At 37.9% G+C, this 25,292-nt stretch overlaps 2 protein-coding genes across 4 annotated transcripts in view; one reads left to right on the top strand and one right to left on the bottom strand.

Moving 5' to 3' along the window:
* The window catches only part of LOC136853379 (glutamate receptor ionotropic, kainate 2-like), an 86,855-nt gene that overhangs the window by 37,686 nt on the left and 23,877 nt on the right, over positions 1 to 25,292 (bottom strand). The window lies entirely within an intron of this gene.
* Positions 5,222 to 14,332, top strand: LOC136853378 (uncharacterized). Its single transcript, XM_067128817.1, has 2 exons — positions 5,222 to 6,106; positions 11,118 to 14,332. The coding sequence occupies exons 1-2, from the start codon at positions 5,337 to 5,339 to the stop codon at positions 13,093 to 13,095; spliced, it is 2,748 nt and encodes a 915-aa protein (XP_066984918.1). The 5' UTR covers positions 5,222 to 5,336; the 3' UTR covers positions 13,096 to 14,332.

The following is a 25,292-nucleotide window of genomic DNA, read 5'->3' as shown; positions in this document are numbered from 1 at the left end:
TTCCTATTCGGTTCAAGAGAAATTTGATTACCACCTTAACACCAAGAGCTTTCAATATATGTTGTTCAAATTATGTTAGTATGGACTTAGAGTTTAATTTCATAAAGCCGTGCTTATATTTCACTGGATTTAACAAAAATTTTACGAACACGTACCTAGGAAAGGAGCTTCAAATATTATAACTTCCAAGACCTGCAACTGTCACTGTCAACAGAGCTGTTATGCACTTTCCCAATCGTGTTTGTCGGAAATAGGTCCTTTACTGTAAAGAAAAGGTTAACTAAACTATTGCATGAATTCTACCACAAATCGTCCTATGAATTTAGACTCTTTCAGTCCTTGCATGCAGGAACAAAGAGATGAGGCTCAGAGTGGCCGAGTCTCTATATACCCTAATATATTAGGGTGAGGCCACACCAGACGCGGTGAGCGTGGAGGTTGCAGGGAAGAGGTTCCCGCGGCGATTTGAAATGTAACGTATCTTATGTGAGTTGCAGGGAAGAGGTTCCCGCGGCGATTTGAAATGTAACGTATCTTATGTGAGTGGCCACTCACATAAGATACGTTACATTTCAAATCGCCGCGGGAACCTCTTCCCTGCAACCTGGCCACTCACAGAAGATACGTTACATTTCAAATCGCCGCGGGAACCTCTTCCCTGCAACCCGCGGCGATTTGAAATGTAACGTATCTTATGCGAGTGGCCACACCGGGCCAGCGGGAAGACTCGACCCTCTGCAGTTGCCGCCAAGCGATGTAACATGTTTTAAAATACCGCGGCGGTTCCCGGCGTCTTCGCCCAAGACCACACCATTTCCATCAGTTGCCGAAGTTTCACGTATTCAGTCGGTCGTGATTGGACATAATGGCGACACAAGAATTAATTGGGGAGGGGTTTCGGATGAGAGCTTTGTGAGATCCCCGTGATCCACTCCACAAAAATAACATTGTGTTAAAAAAAAAAAAAAAAAAGCATTGGGAAGATATAAGCAATCAACTGCCGTGATGGTAAGTTAAAATAGTGTGTGTGCCATTTTAGTGTATATATATACATATATATATATATATATATATATATATATATATATATATATATATATATATATATATAATTTCTATATAGCATATATATAGGCCCATATATATATATACACACACATATATATATATATATATATATATATATATATATATATAGAGAGAGAGAGAGAGAGAGAGAGAGAGGGGGGGGGGATTTTTTCCATCCATGAAGCTGGAAAGATTACCAGACAAAACCTAAAAGATGAAGTAGGGATATTTCAAACGAAAAATTTTCATATGTTTGAACAATATATTTCATGCAAATACTAGTTAATTCTGAAAGTATAATAAGGGACAATGATTTTTTATGAACTTTATGTCATATTTGCCTCAATTATATTGCCTGGTAAGGTTAAATTATTTTGCCAAGGAACTCTTCCAACTCCAGTGAAATAATTCGAGAAGGCTTCCCTGATGTTTAAAGCACTGTTTAGTAGCCGAACTTCGGGAGAGATGGGTTACCTATACTGTAGTTCGTCGTTTGTTTTGTGAGCCTGACTTCTATTATTGCAACCAAAGAATCAAAAGATCGTTGGGTCATACGTAAATATTCATAAAATTTGTCTTTATAAACGAAATTGACAATATAAATTGTAAAATTCACTTCCTTCCCTTCTCTGTTTATTGAAATCGTGAATCCAAACTCTTTTGTATAGTCTGTCGTCAAGTTTAGCACTTAGGTTTTCGATTAAAAGCAATTTCCTATCCAAACGCGATAAGACATGCTTGCACAGAAGGATAGCTTCCACTGCTGAGTGAAGCGTGGGAGGGAGGGTGGCGTTTTTGGTGTGGCCAAGTGTAGCTTTAACGCTGCTCTCCCGCCCAAGTCGTGCCTCTACCTCAACGCTTGCCGCGTCCAGTGTGGCCTTACCCTAAGAGACAACCCCTCACTTTGTAATAATGAAAGGTCTGTTGAACTAATGCGTCTTTAAGACTTGTAATTTCTACTCTTTGCCAACAAACATTTTCTGCTTGTATCTCTATATTTTTAGGTTCTGCTGCATATTGAAGTTATTATATCTTGTACTATGTAATTTTGTTTTACTTTATATTTTTACTGATTTCAAATGTAACATATATTCCATTGCAGACCGCCTGACGACGGAGGAATGTCAATCTTCGAAACGAGTCACAACTAATGAATGCTTTGCATTCAAGCTCTGGTTTTAATATTTATTATTAGTCTCCTATTTCCTCGGAACTCTTCTATTGCTGATATATATATATATATATATATATATATATATATATATATATATATATATATATATTAACTTTATCACATACACAATTGTTCTGTGCATTAGTAGAATTACTAAAAGGACCTCATTCAAACTGGATGGTATCTAACGGAGTTTTTTATTCATAAAAAGTTACAAGCTTTCTTGGACAAACAGTCCACATTATCAACTATCCGTTAGATACCATGCAGTTTTATATATATATATATAATTACCGTATATGCCGGCGTACAATGCAACTTTTCAACCTTAAAAAATCTCCCCCAAAATGGTTTTTAACGACAGGCTGACCCCAGAAGCGTGGACAGTTGTGTCAAGTGTTAATTACAGTCACAACCATTGATACTTTAAACAAAACAGCTGTAATTACAGTATATAACTACCATAATTATTCGTTAGGATGAGCGACCTCTCACTCGTTACTAGCTTTATCCAGCGTACCATTATTATAAGGCAATAATATTAAACAATTTTGTTATTGATGCTTATTATAGAAAATGCCCTTCTAACATTGATAGGTAATTTGAAGTTACCGCAGCGGTACATCAGGTAGTCTGACTCAAAGTCTAATAAAAGATCTTTTATTAGAGTTTGGTCTAACTTTCTTGTTTACGAAACACGGCCATGTTCGTAGTTCCCAGTCGCCCTTGACCTTCGAGCCTTGTTGTTTACTGAAGGCCAGTGTTTCCTTGGTAGTTTCTTTTTTAAATAAAAATAAAGGGTTTTGTGATAGCGACAGTGTCCCAGTTATCCTTCATATCGAGGTTCTTTCCAATTTAAAAGGAATACATTCATGCGGATCTACTTCCAGCGGGTACTGGCTGTTCCTCGGTGGTCTTGGTATTACTCCGCCGATAGTGACGTCACAGGCGTTGAGCATTTTTGTGGTGATATTTTTACCGTATATTTTTCCTTGGGGAATATAAAAGTATTTTTTAGCAATGGTGAGCTTTGCCAAACATTTTAAAATCTTGAAGATAATGATTGTACACATTTTTGGTATGATAATTCCAATAATTATTCATTTTATATTTAAGTACCAACTAACATCAGCTGATAGTATTACTTAACTGAATAAATTGGGGGTCGTCTTGTACAGCGAACATACCTCTAAACCTACCTTTTTACAAGAAAAATGGGAGTCGTCTTAAACGATGTCATATACGGCATGTATGGTATATACACATATATATACAATATTTTTATATACATTATATATATTATGGGTCAAATAACTGCGCCGCGTATTTAATGAAAATTAACCAAAGTATTCTATCTCACCCTTGAATAGAACACTGCCCCTTTTGCTGGTACATTTATTGCTTAAAAGCTTGTGAAACGTGAGCCAAGAATCAATCCTAATTTAGATAATCTTTAAAAACCTCTGACGATTTAAAAAGTTAAGGCAACAGTGCGGGGTGTCACAGTTGAATGCTTTGTTACTCTGAGCAAATACCTGTGGAAGCTCAAGGGGAGCGACGGAATGCCCTTTTTGGTAAGTTTTTATTAGAATTGTTGGTTCCAATGTTATGGCTTCCTTTCAGATGCTCTCATTTGTGGCCCGGTTGAATTGCGGTTTCACGTAAGATTACAGTAGGTAGATGTTGGCCCCTATCATACGAAAATCTGCCTCATTCCCGGCGACATTCACACCTGCTTCATGTTGACTAAATTTTGGGACAATTGAGTCAAGACGTTCATGAGAGCTGACGCACAAACAGTGAAGTGTTTGTTTACTTAGTTAGGATACAGAGTACAGGTATTTCTCCTAATCTTTTCCTCTCATGGGCAGGGAGGGTTACCACGGAAACGGCAGGTGATAAAGCCAAGTACTTGAGAAAAGGTGAACGGTTTATTATTATTATTATTATTATTATTAACAAGACTGAAGCGAGGTTTACCCCGAAGGAATCACATAGCTCAAGGCCACTCTCTCTCTCTCTCTCTCTCTCTCTCTCTCGAAAGAAGGGAGTTTTTAAGAATCTACGAACAAGGAGGCGAGGATAGAATTCCAGGGATCTACAATAAAGTCAACAGCGCTCCATGCCACCGGTTCGAGAGAAATTTTTATTTTCTCGACTGCTTTTCGCGATTCTTAGATCTAAGATCCTCCAATATTTGGACATGCTTTCCCATTGGCCCTCATTTCTCTCCCACACAGTTATCCAATGATATTGTGGTAGCACTCCCGTCGGCCTACTTGCAAAAAAAATAAAAAGTATGAAGGTACTACGCAATCACATTTATTCACGATATGTACCAAAAATCACATAAAAAACCTACTTACGTCGAGTGACTTACAACAGTAATAATGATATATGAAAGAAAATGATAGACTACCTGTTACACTTCCGATCTACAAACGTTGATGTCACTGTCAAGAAGATGATAAACGCATTCATTATATAAATACTGCTGGAACTACATCTCTTTGTCGCATATATCCCTATCAGACACGAAGCTGGTGCGGTTAGGCAAGCGACGCACGCGAACAACAACAAATACTACGCGGTATGTATTGAACTGGACGCGTAACCTACGTGTCGATTGCACTCCCAAACTTTACAAGATTCAGCTAAATTGCTAACACCCGTCTCTCTCCCTCTCTCTCTCAGACACACACACACACACACACACGAAAAGTCCATTTATGGTGTTTGGTTACTTTGGTGGTGCAAATAATCTCTCTCTCTCTCTCTCTCTCTCTCTCTCTCTCTCTCTCACACACACAAACGCATAAACTTACGAAAAGTCCATTTATGGCGTTTGATATTGCAAATAATACACGTGCCTAAATAAACCCAAAACAGTATGAGAGATTCTGACTGCATATCGCTCTCAAAGATAAGATTACACTGGGAGATAAGGCGATGATAAGCCTAATGTAACGAGTAACTTATCAGAGGTTCCGATAGTTACCTCAACACTATGGCCACTGTGCAACGAAGCTCTTTTCCAAGTTCCGTTTCCTCGGCAAATTGTGACCGAAACTTAAGGCAGTGAAACTCTACAGTGATGGCTACGAGTTTGGACAGCAGTGGTATTACCGACTACAAAACCCGGTTCGATCGATATTCCAGCTGCATAAAGGACATTGCAGCTCCAGAAGTGCACAGGGTCTTTACGTGGCTCTATCAAGGAGGCGAAACGTATGTCGGAAAGTACTTGAAGACATTCCCTGGGTCAACGAGTCGCATGAACAGGAAGGAGAAGGAGAAACTAGAAAACGAAATGCCAACCGAGGAGATGGATATAACTCTGTTGTATCATCTCGTTCGGTACACCTGCGGTTTATCCCCACCTGACGACGACATTTGGCACAACCCCCAACTCGAGTCCCAGAAGAAAAGCCTCGAACACTCTCTCTACCGTCTCAAGGAAAAACGAAACCAGCTCGACCATGAGGACCAAAAGCTCAAGAAAATGTCTGATGATGAACTGACTTCCAAAATGGATGAAGTGAACGAACTCTGCCACTTCATCCTGAACGAAGCTGGGGCCAAGTGCGGTAAGTCTCAAGACGCCGCTTTCGCCATCATGGAAATGGAAAGAGAATTTCGAAAAGCCATGGGTGTTACAGCAGCACAAATAGCCAAACTTGGTCGATCAGAAAAGGAAGACAAAAACCATCTAGACATGGAATTTTATGTGTCACCAATATTGACTTATAAAAGAAAAACCTTGCAATTATCCGACATACTCACGGTGTCACAGGAGAGAGACGCGCAGCGGCCTATCACCTTCCTAATAGGAGACGCTGGTTCTGGCAAATCAACCCTTTGTGAGTAAGTTAAATATCATTTCTAGTTATTTTTATTGAAGGTTAACATCAAAGTCTGTAGGCTTGAAGATGTATGACTGGTTTGTCGAATCTGCCTCGTATCGTTTGACTGATTGATTTATGGCTAATAAAACTGGCGTCAAGACACCAAAGTTATTGACGCCACAATAAAATTCAATAGGAAGCTAAAAAATGAATAAATAAATAAGTTTAAAAGGAGTTTCAAAATGTATGATATATCTATACTCGTATTTTAGACACTTCTTATATAAAACTTTTAAATTTATATACTGTCATAAACTGGCACTTGGCTTGGTGAGAAAATTGAAACAAAATTTTAATGATGCTGCCACGAAACCAAGAGAGCCCAGTTTATGAGCAAAGGACAAGTTATTTGAAAACTTACCTTAGATTTTCCTGGATTTACAATCGAATGGGGAAGGTCGCTGTATGGGAATTTACAATTCCTTTACAAATTTACAGGGATTTATTTACAGAAACACGACACAACATAATCACTAAGGGGCAGATTCAGAATAGGACACAGGGAACAATGCTGCAATGATTTGGCAACAAGCAAGTGGATTAAAATGGGGCCAATCTGCAATACAATCAGTTCAATGATAATAACAACATTCAGTCTTGCCCTGATTACATGAAATAGTCTCAGGTAATGCAAATGATGGAACTCCAGGATGGGAGAATAATTCATATGAACATTTGGGCCACAACGGAATTCGTTACTGACTGCGACCAGGAATTATCAGGATTTTGGTGGCAGACGAGATACTGAAGCATGGATAGCGATCGTTCCGCGTGTGCATCCCTGAAAGAGACGTTCTCAGTTAGGAATGACGGTGTACACTGAAGGAGATGGAATTCCCCTATGAAATAGCACCCAATACACGTTCTTAAATACAAAACATAATGTAGCCTAGAAGATGATTATAATGAAATCACACATACAATCTGAGAATCGGAGCAGCGTCGGCTTTAACAATGAACACGTGATTGCACTCACACAAAGATAAAATTAACACTGATATAGCTTGACCAAAATAGCCCTTAAATTGCACTGGTGGAGGGATAATTGATGGTTATCACGGGATCTTTACTTGAATTCAGGGTACGTTATATGGCAAGGCATGGGATACAGGCAGGATTCTAACAAAGGGAGGATTTCTTTGTGGAGGAAGAGGTTAAAGTTTAAAGAAATGGAATTTTAGGGAGTTTAAGTAAAAGGGGGAAGGGCTGGTCTTGACTACTTGCAACGTACGAACCTTTTATGACTGTTGTTGGCGCCTACAACCATTCCAGATGTCCATTGAAGTCAGTCCAACCAGCGGATCTGGAGAAAAATGCAGCACGTCTGCTACAGATGAAGGTCGGAGCAGTCTCTCTCTGCTTTTCAAAAGCATGGCTTCTTTGAGCTTCTGGCGTCGGGCCCACTCGTACCTGCAAGCATGTCAAAAGGACCAGCAAAGAGGGCATAGGAAAAACACACTTATCATTATATGCCTACAGATCAGAATGCTACCTGTTCCCTAGTGCTAAATGGCCCTTTTGGCCTCCCCTATCCCTACATGTCTCCCCATCGCGTGATGGGGGGGAAAGGGGGTTTGTATTGTTTTCTGGATCGTGCGATGTTGGGGGGGGGGTACAGAGGCCTAGCTAACGGCTGTTGACTGGTTCAAATAGGTTTGGTGTCTGCGCGACGCCCGCTAAATTTCCCGAATTGATAGGCGGGAATAACAGATTATTTCAAAATTACATAATGAAATCAAAGTTACAGGAAGGAGGGAGGTTTATTCTTGACAGGTCCCCCCTTAAAAAAGGCCCTTCACACCCTTTCGGGAGTGAGGGTCTTAGCTAATTCCTCCCGACTGGCCCGTGACCCTACATAAGGTGGATTGTGGCTCTGCACATCTAAAGGAACGTACCTAACTGCTAAGAGGGGTTCTGCTCAAAGTACCCTGGTCACCTGGTGACTGGGTCCCCCGCAGGCCCAAACCAGTAGAGAGTGCACCTGGATTGGTTTGGTGAAGCCTTAGACTTTCCCTTCTTCTTATGCTACCACAGTGAGTGGGAGTTCAGGGTCAGGACAGAAACAGACAAGTCCAGTGACGAGGAAGAAGAGGAAAAGGATGAAGGAGAGCACCTGTAGCACTTCTCTTTCCCCATGCCAAGCACAGTCACCAAAGACTTCACCAAATCAAGAACCTAAGGGTCAGCAACCACAAGTACCACCACTACAAGAAGATCCCATTCCTTAGCAGTGCCCAAAGAAGCATGAACAGCTGAAGAATCATCCTTAGCCTTTCTGGGACAATCGGCTGTCAACTCTTTCCTATCCTCTACCAGGTTGGTCAAGAGGGCAGTGAACAAAGGGCTCCACAGGATATCAAGACATACCCAGACCTTCCTCAGGTACTTGAACAATGACATCTTCTTATGGGTACCTGAAGTATCAAAATCCAAACCAGAGTCTTCTGAGGGCGACACTACTGCTGTTGAGGCACCCCATCAGAGAAAGCTACATCCTCCAGTGAAAGATCATTGTCAGGTTTGGACTTGAGTTTCAGTTTGGTGTAGTACTTGGCGAGGCAAGGGGTAAGGAAGATGAGGAAAGAACAACTAGAAGGGTTCAGCAGTGTCACAATGGGTGTACTTCCAGCACATACAGTTGTTGCAGGTGACAGGAAACTCCCACAAGGGTGGCCATGTTCTTTGCAACTTCATATTTCTTGTTTTTTATCCATTGGCATTAAACACAAGGGTCATCATCCATATACAAACAAGTAAAAAATGTGCCGAAAATTCTTCAGAGCAATCAAGTTTTCGGTACAGCCACTACAGTGTATAATCAGGCCACCGAAAATAGATCTATCGTTTGGTGGTCTTAGTATAATGCTGTATGAGCCGCAGCCCATGAAACTTTAACCATGGACTGGTGGTGCCCTATCATATATTGTTGCCAGAAGCAAAATTATGGCTAACTTTAACCATAAATAAAATATAAACTACTGAGGCTTGAGGGCTGCAATTTGGTATGTTTGATGATTGGAGGGTGGATGATCAACATTCCAATTTGCAGTCCTCTAGCCCCAGTAGTTTTTAAGATCTGAGGGCGGACAGAGTAAAGTGTGGATGGACAGACAAAACAGGCACAATAGTTTTCTTTTATAGAAAACCAAAAAGAACAAACACACCAAAACACAGCGGGGAATGAATGTATACTTATCAACTACAGTGGACAGCCACTTCTACGCACTTCACTTTGTCACGGATTTTTGTGGAACATATCTTTCAATTTTACTAGGGAACTTTCACCAATTCACGAATTCTTTCATGGAGCAATATTCACTAATTACTGCATTTTCATTTCATTTTCATGACTAAATAAATTATGATAAAAAGTGATTTACAAATTTTCAAAGAATATTAATGTAAACACAGCAAAATATCTATGAAATTTTTAATACAAAATAAATAAATTTGTTTTACAGAACCTTTGACCACTAATCTCTCTCTCTCTCTCTCTCTCTCTCTCTCTCTCTCTCTCTCTCACTGAGATATGAGAGAGATTGATTTTTTATGCATGTATGTTTATTTGTTTTGTACAGTATAGTTTTCTAGATAAACATGTTACTTTGTCATTCAATTTTTCAGGCTCTTGTAGGACATTCATACAACACACTGCCTTTATCAGGAAGCTAAAACTGACAATTATTGTATTTCAACATACAGGGACAATGCAAGAACATTTGATATATTAGATATTTACCACCACCAAAATATTTGCAATTTAAAATAACAGAATACAAAACCTTTAAATCCTCCATTCTCACTTACTTATATGATGCAACATAAGCTTCAGCAGTCAGTGACAGGTGTCAGCTATTGATTCGAACACAAAACTACTGACTTTTCTGACATTGTTATTTTTTGGGTGTATTTCACCAGACTCGACAATTCAGTATCTCTATGATTAGAACTCATTTGAAGAACATGTTGTAGGAATTCTATTAGCTTGGCTTGATTCTTGATATAGTAAAATAAAATGTAAACAAACGTAATTTTTCAATATACCGGCAGTCCCCAGTTTATGGCAGGGGTTCCGTCCCCAGCGGCGACCTGTAAGTCAAAAATTGCCGTAACCCGAAGCACCATAATTATAATGGGTATAAATAGCATTTACAGCGTCGTAAGTCCGGGTGAGTCATAAGTCTGGAACGACGTAACCCGAGCCTGACGTAACCCAGGACTGCCTGTACGAGATTTTTATCATTATATGTTGCATTCTTATTCACTGTTTCTCTTTAGCATTTTCTCCAACTTTTCAATGCTGTAAATGAAAATGGTAAAACCAAAGAGCAAAATAAAATGTTTTACTGTTTTCAAATTACTGTTTTACACTCCGTACATCACCTTTTCTCTTGTACTACTGTATATCTAAACTATGAAAACAATTACATAAGAACAAAAGCCATAAAACTAGCCCATGGTAAAGATTCTGTCAAACCTACCCAGCACACAGGGGTCAGCCACATTCATTCCAAACTTATTATTTACTGTTCCATACATCCCCATATTTTCTCACAAAATACGGTAACCTGTCACCTCCAGGAGACATTCAACATTCCTGTAGTTTTGACCGTATATGGGATGTTTCTATGCCTCAGCCTCTGTCAGCCATTTTTGAGGGCACTTGTAAACAAACTTACTTTTGTAATTTATTTTAACTTGTTTTTCCTGATATTTTTTCATCTACATGTTACGTCCCTTTTTCTGTAGGCCAACCTGATTTTACTCATGTTTGCACCATCTTTTCTCTGTATTCTTACTTTTTTACAAATGGAATTTTTTTTCTAGAAGTTTGTTAGTCAAGTAATAGACCCTTGTTTATTCATTATGTATAAGCATTCATTATCAATAATAAAATAATTTCTCATATAGGTTTCAGTTGTTTACTAGCAAAGACATACAGATCTATTAACTGCATCAAATCATTACAGATACTTAGACTGGCTATGGACTACTGATAAAGAAAATATCCAAGAACTTCAAGATTATGACCTTCTTCTGCTCTTCAAATGTAGAGAAGTCTGCACACGGGATGTGATACGACTACTTAAAGATGATTTATTACCACGTACCATGAAGTGCTGCGACCCCTACAAGATTCTAGAGTTGATAGAAACTCTCAAAATATTATGGATAATAGATGGACTTGAGGAGGCAACAAGAGAAGCAACTGATCTTATTCACACATTACTCAAGAAAAACCATTCTTCTTCACACAGCTTTTTACTAGCATCAAGACCAGAGTTTATTTTTAGCGTAACAAAATATCTTCAACAGCATGAATACAATGAAGTAACAATACATGGGGTAAACCCAAAAGACATCTTTCAGTCAATGACAATGTCTTCGCAAACTTTCATGAATCCTGTGGATGTGAAAAGGTTCATGTCCTATTTTTGGGGCCTTAATAAAAATTTACAAATTGAATTACAAAACCCCCTAAAACTTGGTGTAGCAATGAAATTCTGGAGCAACACTGAGAGAGATCCATTTAAAGACTCTAGCCTTCCTGAATTGTATAAAAGCCTGGAAGAATCCCAGATAGCATCACTTGCTGAAAAACTGACAAGAGAGATGGTCACTAAGGATGATGCGACCAGGAAGGTTAAAACTTGGTTTGATTATTTGTGCCAAAATGCTTTTGTGCTTGCAGCAGCAAAATATATTTTGATTATTAATAAGGCAACATTAGACAAGCTGAGAACGAAGTGTGATGAATTACAAATACCTTCTTCAGTCTGCCTCTCTGAATTTCTTACCAGCACTGGCGAAGGGAACTACCAATTCTTGCACTCAACACAGCAATACTATTTCGCTGCTAAATATGCAGCAGATGTTTGGAAGGCAAGCAAGGGCGAAGCAAATACTATGGGTCTATTTGATACATTTCAAAAGGGTACACCACAAAACAACATGCTGCATTTTTATGAAATTTTACTTCATATGGTCTCTATCTTACAAGGTTCCCTTGATGCAGTTCAAGTAAGCGATTTAATCAAATTATTTCAATGTACAATTGATGAAGCAAATGCTACTCCAAGGTGGTTTGAGGTTATTCGCAAGGCTAACTATCACGAGTTTTTCCTTAAAACTATAGGCGACGTAATTCCTGAGTGGTGGTTCATTAGTGACCATAACATTAAAGCAGCTTCTTGTCTCATATGTTATAAACAACCAAAATATGCTGTAATTAAACTTGATAATGATCCAGTGAATTCTGGAGTAGAGGATCTTCTCTACGCATTAGCTAAAGCAGAATCAAAGATCAATGTTGAACTTCATTTGGAGTATCATTTCCGGGTTATTGATAAAAGGGATGAATCAGATGTACTCTTAAAGATTATATGTCATGAATCTTCTAAGTGCTGTATTATGGGGTTTTCTGGTCACTTAAGCTTCGAAGGGTGCCAAATACTTCATTTGAACAATGCCAGTAAGTACTGCAGAGTACTACGGTTAAAAGTAAGCTCACCTAAATCACTGTCTACACTATACTATCATATAGCAAAATATGAACAAATTGCCATTATTGAACTTATGTTTACCTTATTAGATTATGGCTCACCAAAAATCAGTAGTAATACATTTGCTTTTAAAAACACCATTGTGGACTTGCACTTATACAGCTTGATTGACAGCCAGGTACGAAATTCAGTAAAGCTTATACAAAACTTAGGAAAATCTTTCAACAGTATCACAGTATATAAACTCTCAAAATCTGGGGCCACAAAGTTTGTTCAATTACTGCAAAATAAAGTCAGGTCAAATGCATTTATAAGGAATATTGTTGATGAAGACAAAATGGAGATTTCTTTGGTAAATTTTGGCCCTCTGCCTTTAAAGTATAATAAAATTGATCATTTTGCTTGGGCTTGGGTTCAATCTGAAAAGCGTCGCCGAAATAATTAACGAAGTGGGTCCGATGATTTTGAGACCAAATCATTTTAGAGCACAGGATTTGTAAAATCATTCAGATGAACAAAAAAAATCAGCAAAGTGACAAATATACCTCTAACATAGTAACAAACCCTAAATACCTTGTTGGATTAAATTGCATTTGTGTGAAATGAAAACATTTGGGTTTCCAAGAATGGATTTATCACAGGCATAGCTCAAAAATAAAATAATTATCAAGCCAGAAGTTTCATTAAATCTCTAATACTGTCATTCAATGTTTCTTTCTTAACCTTTTCACTAAATTAATCATTTAAGCAAGTATTTACTATTTTGGCTTACCCACAACGAAATTTTATAAAGTAATGTGTAAAATCATTTTCTGGGTTGGACAAAATTAAGCCTGGTTTGGTCAAAATTCTGTATCTAGGTTTACTGGTTTACAAGTAGCATTCTCTTGAAATAGACTAGCACTACTACCCTAGGTTACTTGAAAAGAACAGGTCTTGACTTTACGCTATGCAGTTTACTGGGCTCTCAGAACTTTTGTCTTTCACTTGCTTGAACTTATACTTCCATATACATTAGCCTTATTCAGGTTTATTTCTTCTTAATCTTCAATCGATCTGAACGTAATAACACTTTATTTAAACTAGCACTTTACCTCAATGCACAAAGGTCTGTTAAAATAACTTTTATACCTTGAACTGCTCTACAAAATCCTTTCTCTAATTACCTAAAAAATCACTTCACGAGATTATGGCTGCACATTCACCACTTTCAAATATTTGTCAAATACCATGTTAATCTACAAAAAATCATAGAAAAATAGTAATATACTTAGTTTTAAGGCATCCTCTTGATTGTATATTTCTGGAGCATACCTGTATTAAAAACTAGTACTGTAGTCTTTCAAGTGAGTAAAGGGAATGGACATATTTGGTGTAGGGTAGTGAGCTGAAAGCAATGAGCTTACTTCAGGAATGATCATACTACAGTAAATATAATTATCTACAAAAAACTTATTTGCATTTAGATTTGCACCCAAGGGCTTTCCAGTCTACAAGAACAAGTTCACCAGTGTGTCCTGTCCTGTTGTTTTTACACAGAACATATATTTTACTTCTGACCTTAGCAGTTACCTTAAAACTTTAGCAATTCAACTAACTGCTAGCTTGCTTGGATTTGTATTTTGAGTTTGGTGATGAAAACAATATGTTGTAGGTGGAAAGTAAATTTCAAATACATAATACTTCTGTGTTTTTATCACCTTTTTATTAATAAGATCCCAGAAATTATTTGCTAAGGTTACAGCTTTTTAAAAGCATGTATATACTACCATACTTGACTTATATGAGGGGATAAGGCAATGAATCAGTGGACTAAATAATTTGATTACAGATAGAAGTGCTTGGTTTACAAATTAAGTTCGCAAGCATTAAAGACAGAAGTGCTTGGTTTACAAATTAAGTTCGCAAGCATTAAATATAGAAGTGCTTGGTTTACAAATTAAGTTTGCACGCATTAAAGATAGAAGTGCTTGGTTTACAAATTAAGTTCCCAAGCATAAGATCAAGTTAAATATCATTCATGCAGAATGTAAATTTGAAGTAAACCTGCAGGCACAGTTTCACCCATTGTTGCTTGAAGGGTAGTACAGTACATGCTAAAAAATTTAAATTTTCATAATAAAATTTATTTGGATACTTACCTCTTGTTAAAGATGGCTATAGCTTTGCACTGGTTGGTGCAGTGGGCATTCAAAATAAAAAGAAGATTGCTTGGCTGACCCAGATGATTCTCTAGCTCACATGACAACCTGCCGAGGTGTGAAGAGGCTGGGTGGGTCACACTTTGAGTGTAGGCGAGGATCCAAATAGTAAACTTAGATCTGGGATCCTTCCTAGATAGTAATGTTGCCAAAAGATGGATCCCTCTCAGGGAATGAAGCTCTATGGATTAAGACAAGGTAAGAGTAGCCTTAAGGAGGTAGCCGCCTCTGCAAGAGCAGTGTCAATAACATCCCTGCGCCTGGGTCCAATAGCCCAGCAAATGGCCATCAAAACTAGAAGAATACCTATTTATACACAGGAACAATCCCATGCAATTCATGTACCTTCAAGCTTCTAAACACTGAAGGCCGGACTTCAAAAATAAAGAAAAATACTACAGTACAAGATTGCTCTCAGGAAAAGACTGTACCTAATACTGCACAAATGACAATTCCAAATGCACAGTGAAAAGGGAGCTGTATCTCCAGAGGGCCACATTAATTAAGTTATCCAGAGAAAAATTTTCTCAGCAGTAGCTGCTCCAGTAAATGTAATAATTAGGGATTTTGCTCCACATGCGCTACTCTGACCAAATAGTGAACGAAAAATTATCAGTATCACCTCTAATAGGCTTTAGTCTAGTTGGGCACACACCCATTGTAATTACACAGCATAAAAGTTCAGTATCCATCTCATTACCCCTAAATGAGGTCGAGGTCAAGCAACTAACAACCTTTAAAAGGGAAATGCCTTTAAATTATTCTTAGCTCTAAACCCAGGACAAGTACAAAGGACTAGTGTCTCCACTGCAAAAGCCAACATTCTGCAAAAAATGCTTTGAATTCCCTTGCCCTTTTGCAGGTATTAGGGCTACCAAAAGTGTTTTTAAACTACATCAAGGTTCCACAACAAAACTGATAAAATATTTCAAGTGCCTGAATTCCAAGAAGACCTAATTCACTCCTGAGGTCCAGGTTGGAAGCAGTGTCTAGCTAAGCACGAAGTAAAAAGCAAGAAAACAATGAACTATCTCCTCTAACACCTGGGACTGACAGCATTTAAAGTAATGAAGAAACTAAAAATACTTGAATGGCTTTAAAGGCACGGGAGAAGGAAACACCCCATGACCAACCCCAGGAGCAATAAACTGACCACTGCCTTGAAATAATTCAGTGGCTGACTCTACTAAAGTAGAGGATAGACTCCAAACACTAACCTACCTCATGCTTACGAAAGACAGTTGATAGTGTCCACATGGTCATCAGATGAATGTGAAAGTTTTGATAACTTCAAGGCATGTGGCATTTTAGCTGATTTTTCTTGAAAGAAAGAATTCTAAGGAGGTATGCCGCTGGAGGAAGAAGATTCTGAACTTAATCCTTCTACATCCACCACAGAACTACAACGGACATCCTGGAGTTATGATATTCTCTTACATATGATAAGTTCCTTCTTGCAAGTGCAAAAGGAAAGAGCTAAAGCATCCATACGGAGCACATTAAGTTTCTACTGAAAATTACATTCTTTCTGCCTAGTTCATCTACCAAAGCATTCTTCCTTCCTGAAACAAACTAAGGAATCAACCCAGTATTCTCTGCTTCTCTCAGAAGGAGAAGAGCCCCTACTATATATATACATTATATATATATATATATATATATATATATATATATATATATATATATATATATATATATATATATATATATATATATATATATATATATATATATATATATATATATATATATATATATATATATATATATATATATATATATATATATATATATATATATATATACGTGGGTCATTCGGCGGATGAGTTTAATTATTAATTACCGTGATTTATACAGCCTTGGTTTACCTAAGACTGCATAATCCCATCAATTAAGGCTAAAAGTTACCCAAAAGACAGATACTTAACTTAATTAGATTCAGTTGCCAGTTGAAACTAGGTTACTGAATATTTTGATTTATTCTGAAACAAATGAATTAAATAAACCAACTGATCAACCACCTAGTCCAACAAGAAAAATGAATGAAGTAAGAAAATATACATGAGCCAATAACAGCTCCAAACTTCGTCCCCTTTCGGACACAATAATGTTTCCCCTACTTTAGGGTATGACGCAACAGCTGTTGCTCTCGTGACGCTCTTATAAGCGGTTCTCTAGAATATTATGGCTCCTCCAAACAAGGTATGACCGGGTTCCAAGGCGTGCCCGACTCTTACACAGATGCATCCAGATAATACTTGGATTCCAGACCCTCCCACTTATCCTTAATCACTGCAAGGGGAGCCCTTTGTTGGCCGAGTCGGTTGAGCTTCAGACTGTCACTCGATGGGCCGGAGTTCAGTTCCCACGGCCGGCTGATGAAGAGTTAGAGGAATTTATTTCTGGTGATAGAAATTCATTTCTCGCTATAATGTGGTTCGGATTCCACAATAAGCTGTAGGTGCCGTTGCTAAGTAACCAGTTGGTTCTTAGCCACGTAAAATAAGTCTAATCCTTCGGGCCAGCCCTAGGAGAGCTGTTAATCAGCTCAGTGGTCTGGTAAAACTAAGGTATACTTAACTTTTCTCCACTGCAAGGGGGTGTATCTTAAATCGAGAATATTATGTTAACACCAGGGAGGATACTTTATGCAATCTCACTAGGCAACACTAGTTGTACTTCATATCATCGACGTCATAAATGGGATAGGGTTTCACTAGGATTCCTTAGTCAGTGACTGATAAGAGAGGAACTTGAAACAGAAATTAAGTTTATATATCTAAAGGGAGAACGGCAAGTAATTGTCATCTTCAGACTTACCTTATAGTAGATAACTCATGCTCACTTGCATCTGACGCCCGGGGTCTGTTGAATCGACCTTCGTCGGTTCCACTAAAGTTAGAAAGACATGGGGAGAAGGGAGCGAGAGAGATATCACTTGTACCCTCGCCGCTCGTGACCACTGGACTGCTGACTTGGGGTAGAACGTGTGGGTGGTTGCTTGTAAACAACTGTCCCCCTTCGCCAGTATGAAGTTTTCAGGGAAAAGGGAGCTTAAGGGATACCCTACCTAAAGGTGGCCCTAGTAAAACATTCCCTGTTGGATAGGTCCCTAAACTAAACTTATAATCCTCTGAAGACGGTTGGCGGTTTTGGAGCACAACAACCAACTCTCGGCTTCCCTTCCCCACTATTGTACACAGAGGAAGATTTTTGGTGCTTCCCTTTCGTTGCTTTTCCTTCTTTTTTTGGTTATACTTCTACTAAATTAAAGCAGAGAGGTCGAACAGTATTTGTAGTAATATATATATATATATATATATATATATATATATATATATATATATATATATATATATATATATATATATATATATATATATATATATATATATATATATATATATATATATAATGTATACTTTTCCTTGGAGAGATGGTTCTAGATGGCTCAACCTCTCCATTATTAAGAAGAAATTTATAATGAAGGGGTCAGCCTATTTCTACCTCCACCATGACTACAATGCAATCAACTAACTACTAAGGACATAATTCAAAGTTTGAGTCAACACAGGCACAATGGAATTAAACACGAATGAAGTGCTAGGTCCCCACAGGGAATCGAGCTGTTGGACCTCGTCTGTTTGTGTGAGTATGAGGGAGAAAGGAATAAGGAAAAAGAACGGGTGGCAGAAAGGAATAAAGAAAAACAACGGGTAGAATGAATGCTGTGAGAGTCACTTCACGAATCTGACTCGCCGTTACGGCCAGCCACTGGGAAACATTTTTAAATACGACTTAGGTTCTCAATAAAAAGGGCGAAGATTAATTATTAGTAATGTGCCAAAGTTCAATTATAACACTGAAGTTGTCTTTCAGTTGTCTGTTAATCTGTCTCTAAGATACTTTGAATGAAAAAGAATCGCACGGAATACAGAATTTAGGTCAAAGGTCCACGCACTGGGAGCTATGAGGCCAATCAGCACTGAAACGGAAACAGAGAGAAAAGGAGGCTAGAAAGGTGTAACAGGAGGAAAACCTCAAAGCAGTTGCACTATGACTCAATTGTTAGGAGAGGGTGGAAAGTAAGATGGAAGAGAGAGAATACGAAAGGAGGTACAGCAAAAGGAACGAAAGGAGTCGCAGTGGGGGACGAGGGCTCGCTGCAAAGAACCTTAAGTGATGCCTACAGTGCGCAATGACGGCACCAGCCCCCCTAGGGGGGGGGGCTTTGAATGAAAAACTTGAAAGTGAAACCGCCTCAAGTTTTCAAGAAAGCGCTGTCCGTGCCCAAGGAAGAGTTCGCTGGATTTCAGTGGCGCTTCAGGGATGAATGTGGGTCCAGTGGCACAAGATCACTTGCGTGGTCCAGTTATATTACGCCAAAGGCTTAGATTCATTTCTAGAGAACTCTGAGTGAATGTCTGCGATTGTTTAGAGACGACTCAGCTGGATATTCCGGATACAGTGACAGGTAATTATATATATATATATATATATAATGTATACATATACAAATATACAATGTATATATATATTCCTTTTTGGAGGAGGAGGAGGAGGAGGAGGAGGAGATAATTTCCTGCATTGTATTATTCAGTCATTACTGAGTCTCTTTTACACAACGCATTAAAACTTGTCTCAGTGACTTCAGTATATAATATACACATTTAATAATTACAATCCTACGTTTGTAATGTAAAATATTGTTGGCAAAATTTATTTTATTCAATTATTATGAAAGATTTAATGAGGACAATGTCACGCTGGTTTGTCTATGACTTGAAGTTTTCTGAAAGTTACGGAGAGCAAAAGGAGATTGCTGTCAGTATCTTGTGTGTGTGTGTGTGTGTGTGTGTGTGTGTGTGTGTGTGTGAGAGAGAGAGAGAGAGAGAGAGAGAGAGAGAGAGAGAGAGAGAGAGAGAAAAGTTAAGTATACCTTAATTTTACCAGACCACTGAGCTGATTAACAGCTCTCCTAGGGCTGGCCCGAAGGATTAGACTTATTTTTACGTGGCTAAGAACCAACTGGTTACTTAGCAACGGGACCTACAGCTTATTGTGGAATCCGAACCACATTATAGCGAGAAATGAATTTCTATCACCAGAAATAAATTCCTCTAACTCTTCATCAGCCGGCCGCGGGAACTGAACTCCGGCCTATCGAGTGACAGTCTGAAGCTCAACCGAGTCGGCCAACAAAGGGCTTACGATTCTGTGGAAGAGTTGAAAGTTCAAACCCTGACAAAAATAGGCTAGAATCATATTCTGTGAACCAGTGGTAAGCGGATGCAGACAGTCGGATTTCTACAGGTAAAATAACTGATGAAAGAGCACAGCAAAAGTTAACGAAGCCTTGCTTTAGTCAGTTCAGAAGGGGGTGATGCACACAGAACTGTGCATTCAGTTAGATTCAGCAACATAACCACATACTTTGAATTTAAATGAACTTAAAAAACCTGTTTACCACTCTGGGAACCAGTGAGTTAAAGTGATGCCTTATATACTATTAATAAATTCCTTAACCAACATTATGATGGAGAACCAATAGCAAATCTTCACACCGATATCGAAGAATCAACACACAAAGTGATAAAAGACTTAAGAAAAACAAACATCACCATAGGAGATAAGGAGGCTTTTGGTGATGAAGAAAATGATTTAGTCAGTTTGAGATGTGTGTTAAATTGCTTGTCATTTGGAACGATGTATAAAGCACTTGGAGAAAAAGAAAAGAAAGCGTTCAAGAAAGTTAAAACTGATCCTAAAAGTGATAAAGCCAGCTTTAATAGCACCGAGACAAGAAACCCAGAGGAAAGAAATAGATTTTTCTAAGGAATCAGTGGGGGGGGGGGTAACAGAAACACAAAATGTAAGGAAAGGCAGAAAAACCAATGGGTCATATATAAGAAATAGCAAGTGTAATGATAATTCCAGACAAGTAGGGAATAGACTAACTTCCTTTCAAAGGAAATATGCACAAAGCACTAGGAACTAGTGGAATCCAAATCAGAAAGGAAGACAGAATCAATGGACCATTCCACAGTCCACCCAAAAGATATCATAATGGTCAATATTCAAACACACAATTCAAAACCAGAGAATCATTCAGCTCAAGGAGCTAAACCAAAAATGACTTGTGAAAACTGTGAGTGTACAAATCATTCCACTAAGGAATGCAGAAAGCCTAGGATCTGTGCAGTTTGCAAAAATATCAGGCATTTAACTAAATACTGTTGGTTCAATAATAAGGAAGCCAATAGAGAGATTATAGAGATAAGTAACAGCCGCCCAAATATAAATAAATCATCCAACCAGTGACAATTAACCCCTTGACAGAGAAAGGAAAGTAATTCCCTTCAAGGAGATGAAAGAGAAAAAACTACAATGGGAAATGAAGGTTCATCCGCATTTTCCCACTTACACAGCAAAGTAGTAGTATTTTCCCTGAAAGAGGACGAAATAAGCAGAAAGGATCTGTCTGTAATAAAGATTCCAATAAATGGAAAGACATGTGCTGTACTCATTGATTCAGGTAGTACTGTAAATATAACTGATAAAATAACTTTACCCAGATATTTAGGCATTACAGAAACTCAGGTTCAGGGTCAAAGTAGAGTAATAAAAGGAGTAGCAGGGAAACAGATTAAAAGTCTGGGGAATGTGAACTTGGAAATAGATATTGTCACAATTTTAATGAAAGTTTTCTATTTGTTTTCCCACACAAGTATTGTTCTCAGTGAAGTTAATGAGATGTGGAATAATATCAGATATAGCAAAGTCCAGCGCTCTTTGCAGTTAAGCCCCGCCCACTGCTTACGTCATGACCATCCCTTAGAGCTAACTGGTTGGCAACAGTTTCGAAAAGTTGGTTAATCTTTTTCATTAATACTGCAATGGTTGTTGTACCGAACTAAAATACGTTCTGCAGGTTATCAAAAGGAAACGTTATTTTATCCCCTGAAATAAAATCGTAATACGCATCTCAATAAAGGTGGTAAAAAAAAAAGGAAAATATAAACGAAGTCAGGAGTGTTGTGTTTCGTAAAGGAGGTTCACCTGAATACGGAGGAGACACAGGGAATGTCTGCGTTCGAATCGGTGCACTTGAATCACTGGACAGTGATAATTACCGTCTGATATTGTCAAGCGTGTTCACCATTCTAAACTTAAACACAAAGACTTTCTCAGAGCTACGCAGACTGATATTTCATATTGATTTTAGGAAATTTTACTACATTTTAAGTCATAAAGTCGATTTCATTGCACTCGTTTACACATTCGGAGGGATGACAAGCAGTGACTGTACTCTACAAAACCTGTATATGACTACGGTTAACTTAAAGTTTATAGTATAATAGACTGTACGAGTAGTATTGGATATAATTTGCTGAGAACTTTCTTAAGGACGTTATCTGCTTTCGAAATAACAGGATCATAAAAATGGACGTAGACCTATAATGTCGTGTGTCTTTTACGCAGCTTATGGTGTTTGGATTATACTGTAGGCCTATCTTATGCTCAGTCGTTTTATTGTGGTTATTCTTATTTTTTATGGTGCTTGTAGTTTTGTGTCTTCGAAAACTTTTCGTATGGTGACCTAGCATTGCAGAATAAACACAGACCTATTCATAAAACACTGGTGTAAAGAATTATCTGCCTACTCTTGTTAATTGAAATTTAGTCATTCGTTTTAATTAAAAGTAATCGAGAACTTTATGAATATAGTCTACGCTAGAATATTCTCCTAACAACAGAGAGAGAGAGAGAGAGAGAGAGAGAGAGAGAGAGAGAGAGAGAGAGAGAGAGAGAGAGAGAGAGAGAGAGAATATTTACTGGCTCGTGTATCCTTTAGTCCAACAGGGTAACCTATAAAAATGCCCCCAAAAGCAAATGAATATCACGGGCTACTCGCAGACAGGTTTGGATCATCTCATACATAACTTTTTCAGCTATCAGTTATTTTTTCTTATTTCGTTACGTATCTTATGATGCCTTCCTACCATAGCCTTCATTTTCGTAGAAATGCTACAGCAGCCTTATATTTACTATCACAGTAATATAATTTGTTATCCCTTTTGCAAATCTATTTTCAATATATTTCACTGAAAGCAGTTTGACAGTTGTGTGTCAGGCTGAGACAGTCTTACGATTGATGTGTGTGTGCCATCGGCCACGTGCCCACAAGTTTTACTTTTATTCTGTGGTATAAGTGGCGTTACAATTACTATGGCCATGTTTGTGCATGTGCACTTGCTTTTAAGTGTACATTCCACTTTATATTATACATTATTTATCGTGGAGTTGAAAACTACTATATTAATTAAAATTTGCTCTATTTCCAACAGGTACGGGAAGAAAACAATTTGCAATAAGAAACTGACGTGTTAGGCCCATGCTCTGTCATGTCTCAAAATATAAGAATTTAATGTGTAGTCCTATGACCTGTCATTGCCTCAGTATATAAGAAATTGACGTGTAGGTATTCCCCTGTCATTGCATCAAAATGTAAAAATTTGATGTGTAGTCCTATTACCTGTCACTGCCTCAAAATATAAGAAACTGACGTGTAGGCCTAATCTCTCAATGATATTAAGATATGACATGGCTGCATAAGTCTATGCTTCATTTCAATTAATGTGGTCTACGTGGGATCGCTTATTTAGGCCAACACCAATTTAAAAATAAAAAAGCAAGATGCTTGTGTATTTAGGCTCCGCATGATAAAAAAAAAAAATGCGCAGATCCATGATCTTCCTAATGATATATAATAACTTAATATATCTCTTATCGGAGATATTAATTGCACACTTCAAAACTCCGGGAACTCAAATCTGTGGTGTCATCATCCATGCACGACACAACATGACCGAACGGAGTCAAATCCGTGCTGGTAATCATTTGGACTGTTAACTAGTGTGACGTCATTCACCCCTCGAGATCTAGCCAATCAGTGGCGTGCAGTGGGCGGGGCTTAGCTGCAAAGAGCGGTGGACTCTACTATAGTAAAATACAAAATCAAAGAAAGGTCACACTCGAGAATAATTTTTTATATAAACTACGCTACCATAAAAAAACACTACTCAAAAAAGAAAAGAAAGAGACTTAGTTTTCCAATACAATTCAGTGAATTACAATAGCCAATAAAACTACGAAAAACAAACGCAAGACGATAAAAAAAAAATCAAATTAAACACAGAACTAAGAAACATTAAAAAATTACCAACACAGAGAAAAATTACACAATAGATAAATTTACTTAGAGACTGGAATGAGAAAGCAGATAGAAAATCAGCAGATTATAGATAAAGGAAAGGAACACTGATCTTGGTTGAGTTGGGGCTTAAGTTTGTGAATATATATAGATTCTAAAATCCTTAAATCAGAAATTATTGAACATGAATCTACAGTTTTAAAATCCCTTATACTTAGTCTTGCCTGATTGCATCTGCTGCAACGTTCACGGATGGAAGACTGCTAATAAGTCTCTACCTACCTTGTCACTGATCCCTGCATGCTGACAGTATCTCGTTTTGAGCGCCTTTATGGAACTACCCAAATGCCCAACTTGGCAGTTGGGGCATGGATAATAGTGAACAATACTAGAACGCAATAAATCAGGCAGTTTATCTTTGGAAGGTAGTAACCTTTTTATTGTAAAATCATTACTAAAAATGAATTTAAAAGTAATCTGTGGCTAAAATCTGTCAAAACAGTATTTCAACTCCCTCTCAAGTTGCTTAATTGGTACACCAATGTAAGGTAATTTGCAATAAAAAACTCATTTAGGAACTGTAACAACGGGCATTTTTGGACTGTAAACACCTTCCAGAAACAGCCTAATACGTTTAAAGACCAAATTGGTTGGATAACCATTATTTGCGAAAAATTTTACCAAGAATTCCATCTCCTCATGAAACAAAGTGAAATTGGAGCATAAATTATAAGCCCTGTAGATTAAGGTATTAATTGCATTTACTTTGAAAATGTTTGGACTGACTAAAAAAACTCAAACCTAATACTGAAAAAGTGGGTTTTCTGTAAACAGAGAATGAACTTTCGGATTTGCCAATGAAAATATCTAAAAATGGCATCTTATTTTTCATCTCCCTATCAAAAGTAAATTTTATATTCTCATGTTTGCTATTTAGGCAGTGAAGAAAACTATCAGCCTGGTGTTCATTTTCAAAAAATTAAAATAGTATCATCTACAAATCGCTTACAGAGCAAAGGTTTGAAATGAGATGGGCAATCCTCCAACCACTTTCCCTCATGAAAACCTAAAAACAAATTAACAAAAGTACACGAAACTGGGCTACCCATTGTTACCCCATCTACTTGAAAATACAACTCATCATTAAACATGAAGTACGTATCTTTACACGTTGCCTGCCAGTGTTTTGAACTTATTCCTAGGCAAATCTCGGGAAGTGTTCCCATC

The sequence above is a fragment of the Macrobrachium rosenbergii genome, chromosome 27 (genome assembly GCF_040412425.1).
Source record: "Macrobrachium rosenbergii isolate ZJJX-2024 chromosome 27, ASM4041242v1, whole genome shotgun sequence".
Classification (NCBI taxonomy): Eukaryota; Metazoa; Arthropoda; class Malacostraca; order Decapoda; family Palaemonidae; genus Macrobrachium; species Macrobrachium rosenbergii.
The sequence above is the reverse complement of the archived record's forward strand: the minus strand, read 5'-3'. Positions and strand labels throughout refer to the sequence as shown.

Bases quoted from the DNA above. Each gene is read 5' to 3' on its own strand.
- LOC136853378 (XM_067128817.1), top strand. From the start codon at position 5,337: ATGGCTACGAGTTTGGACAGCAGTGGTATTACCGACTACAAAACCCGG. The intron at 6,107-11,117 runs GTAAGTTAAATA...AAATCATTACAG, and splicing joins GGCAAATCAACCCTTTGTGA to ATACTTAGACTGGCTATGGA.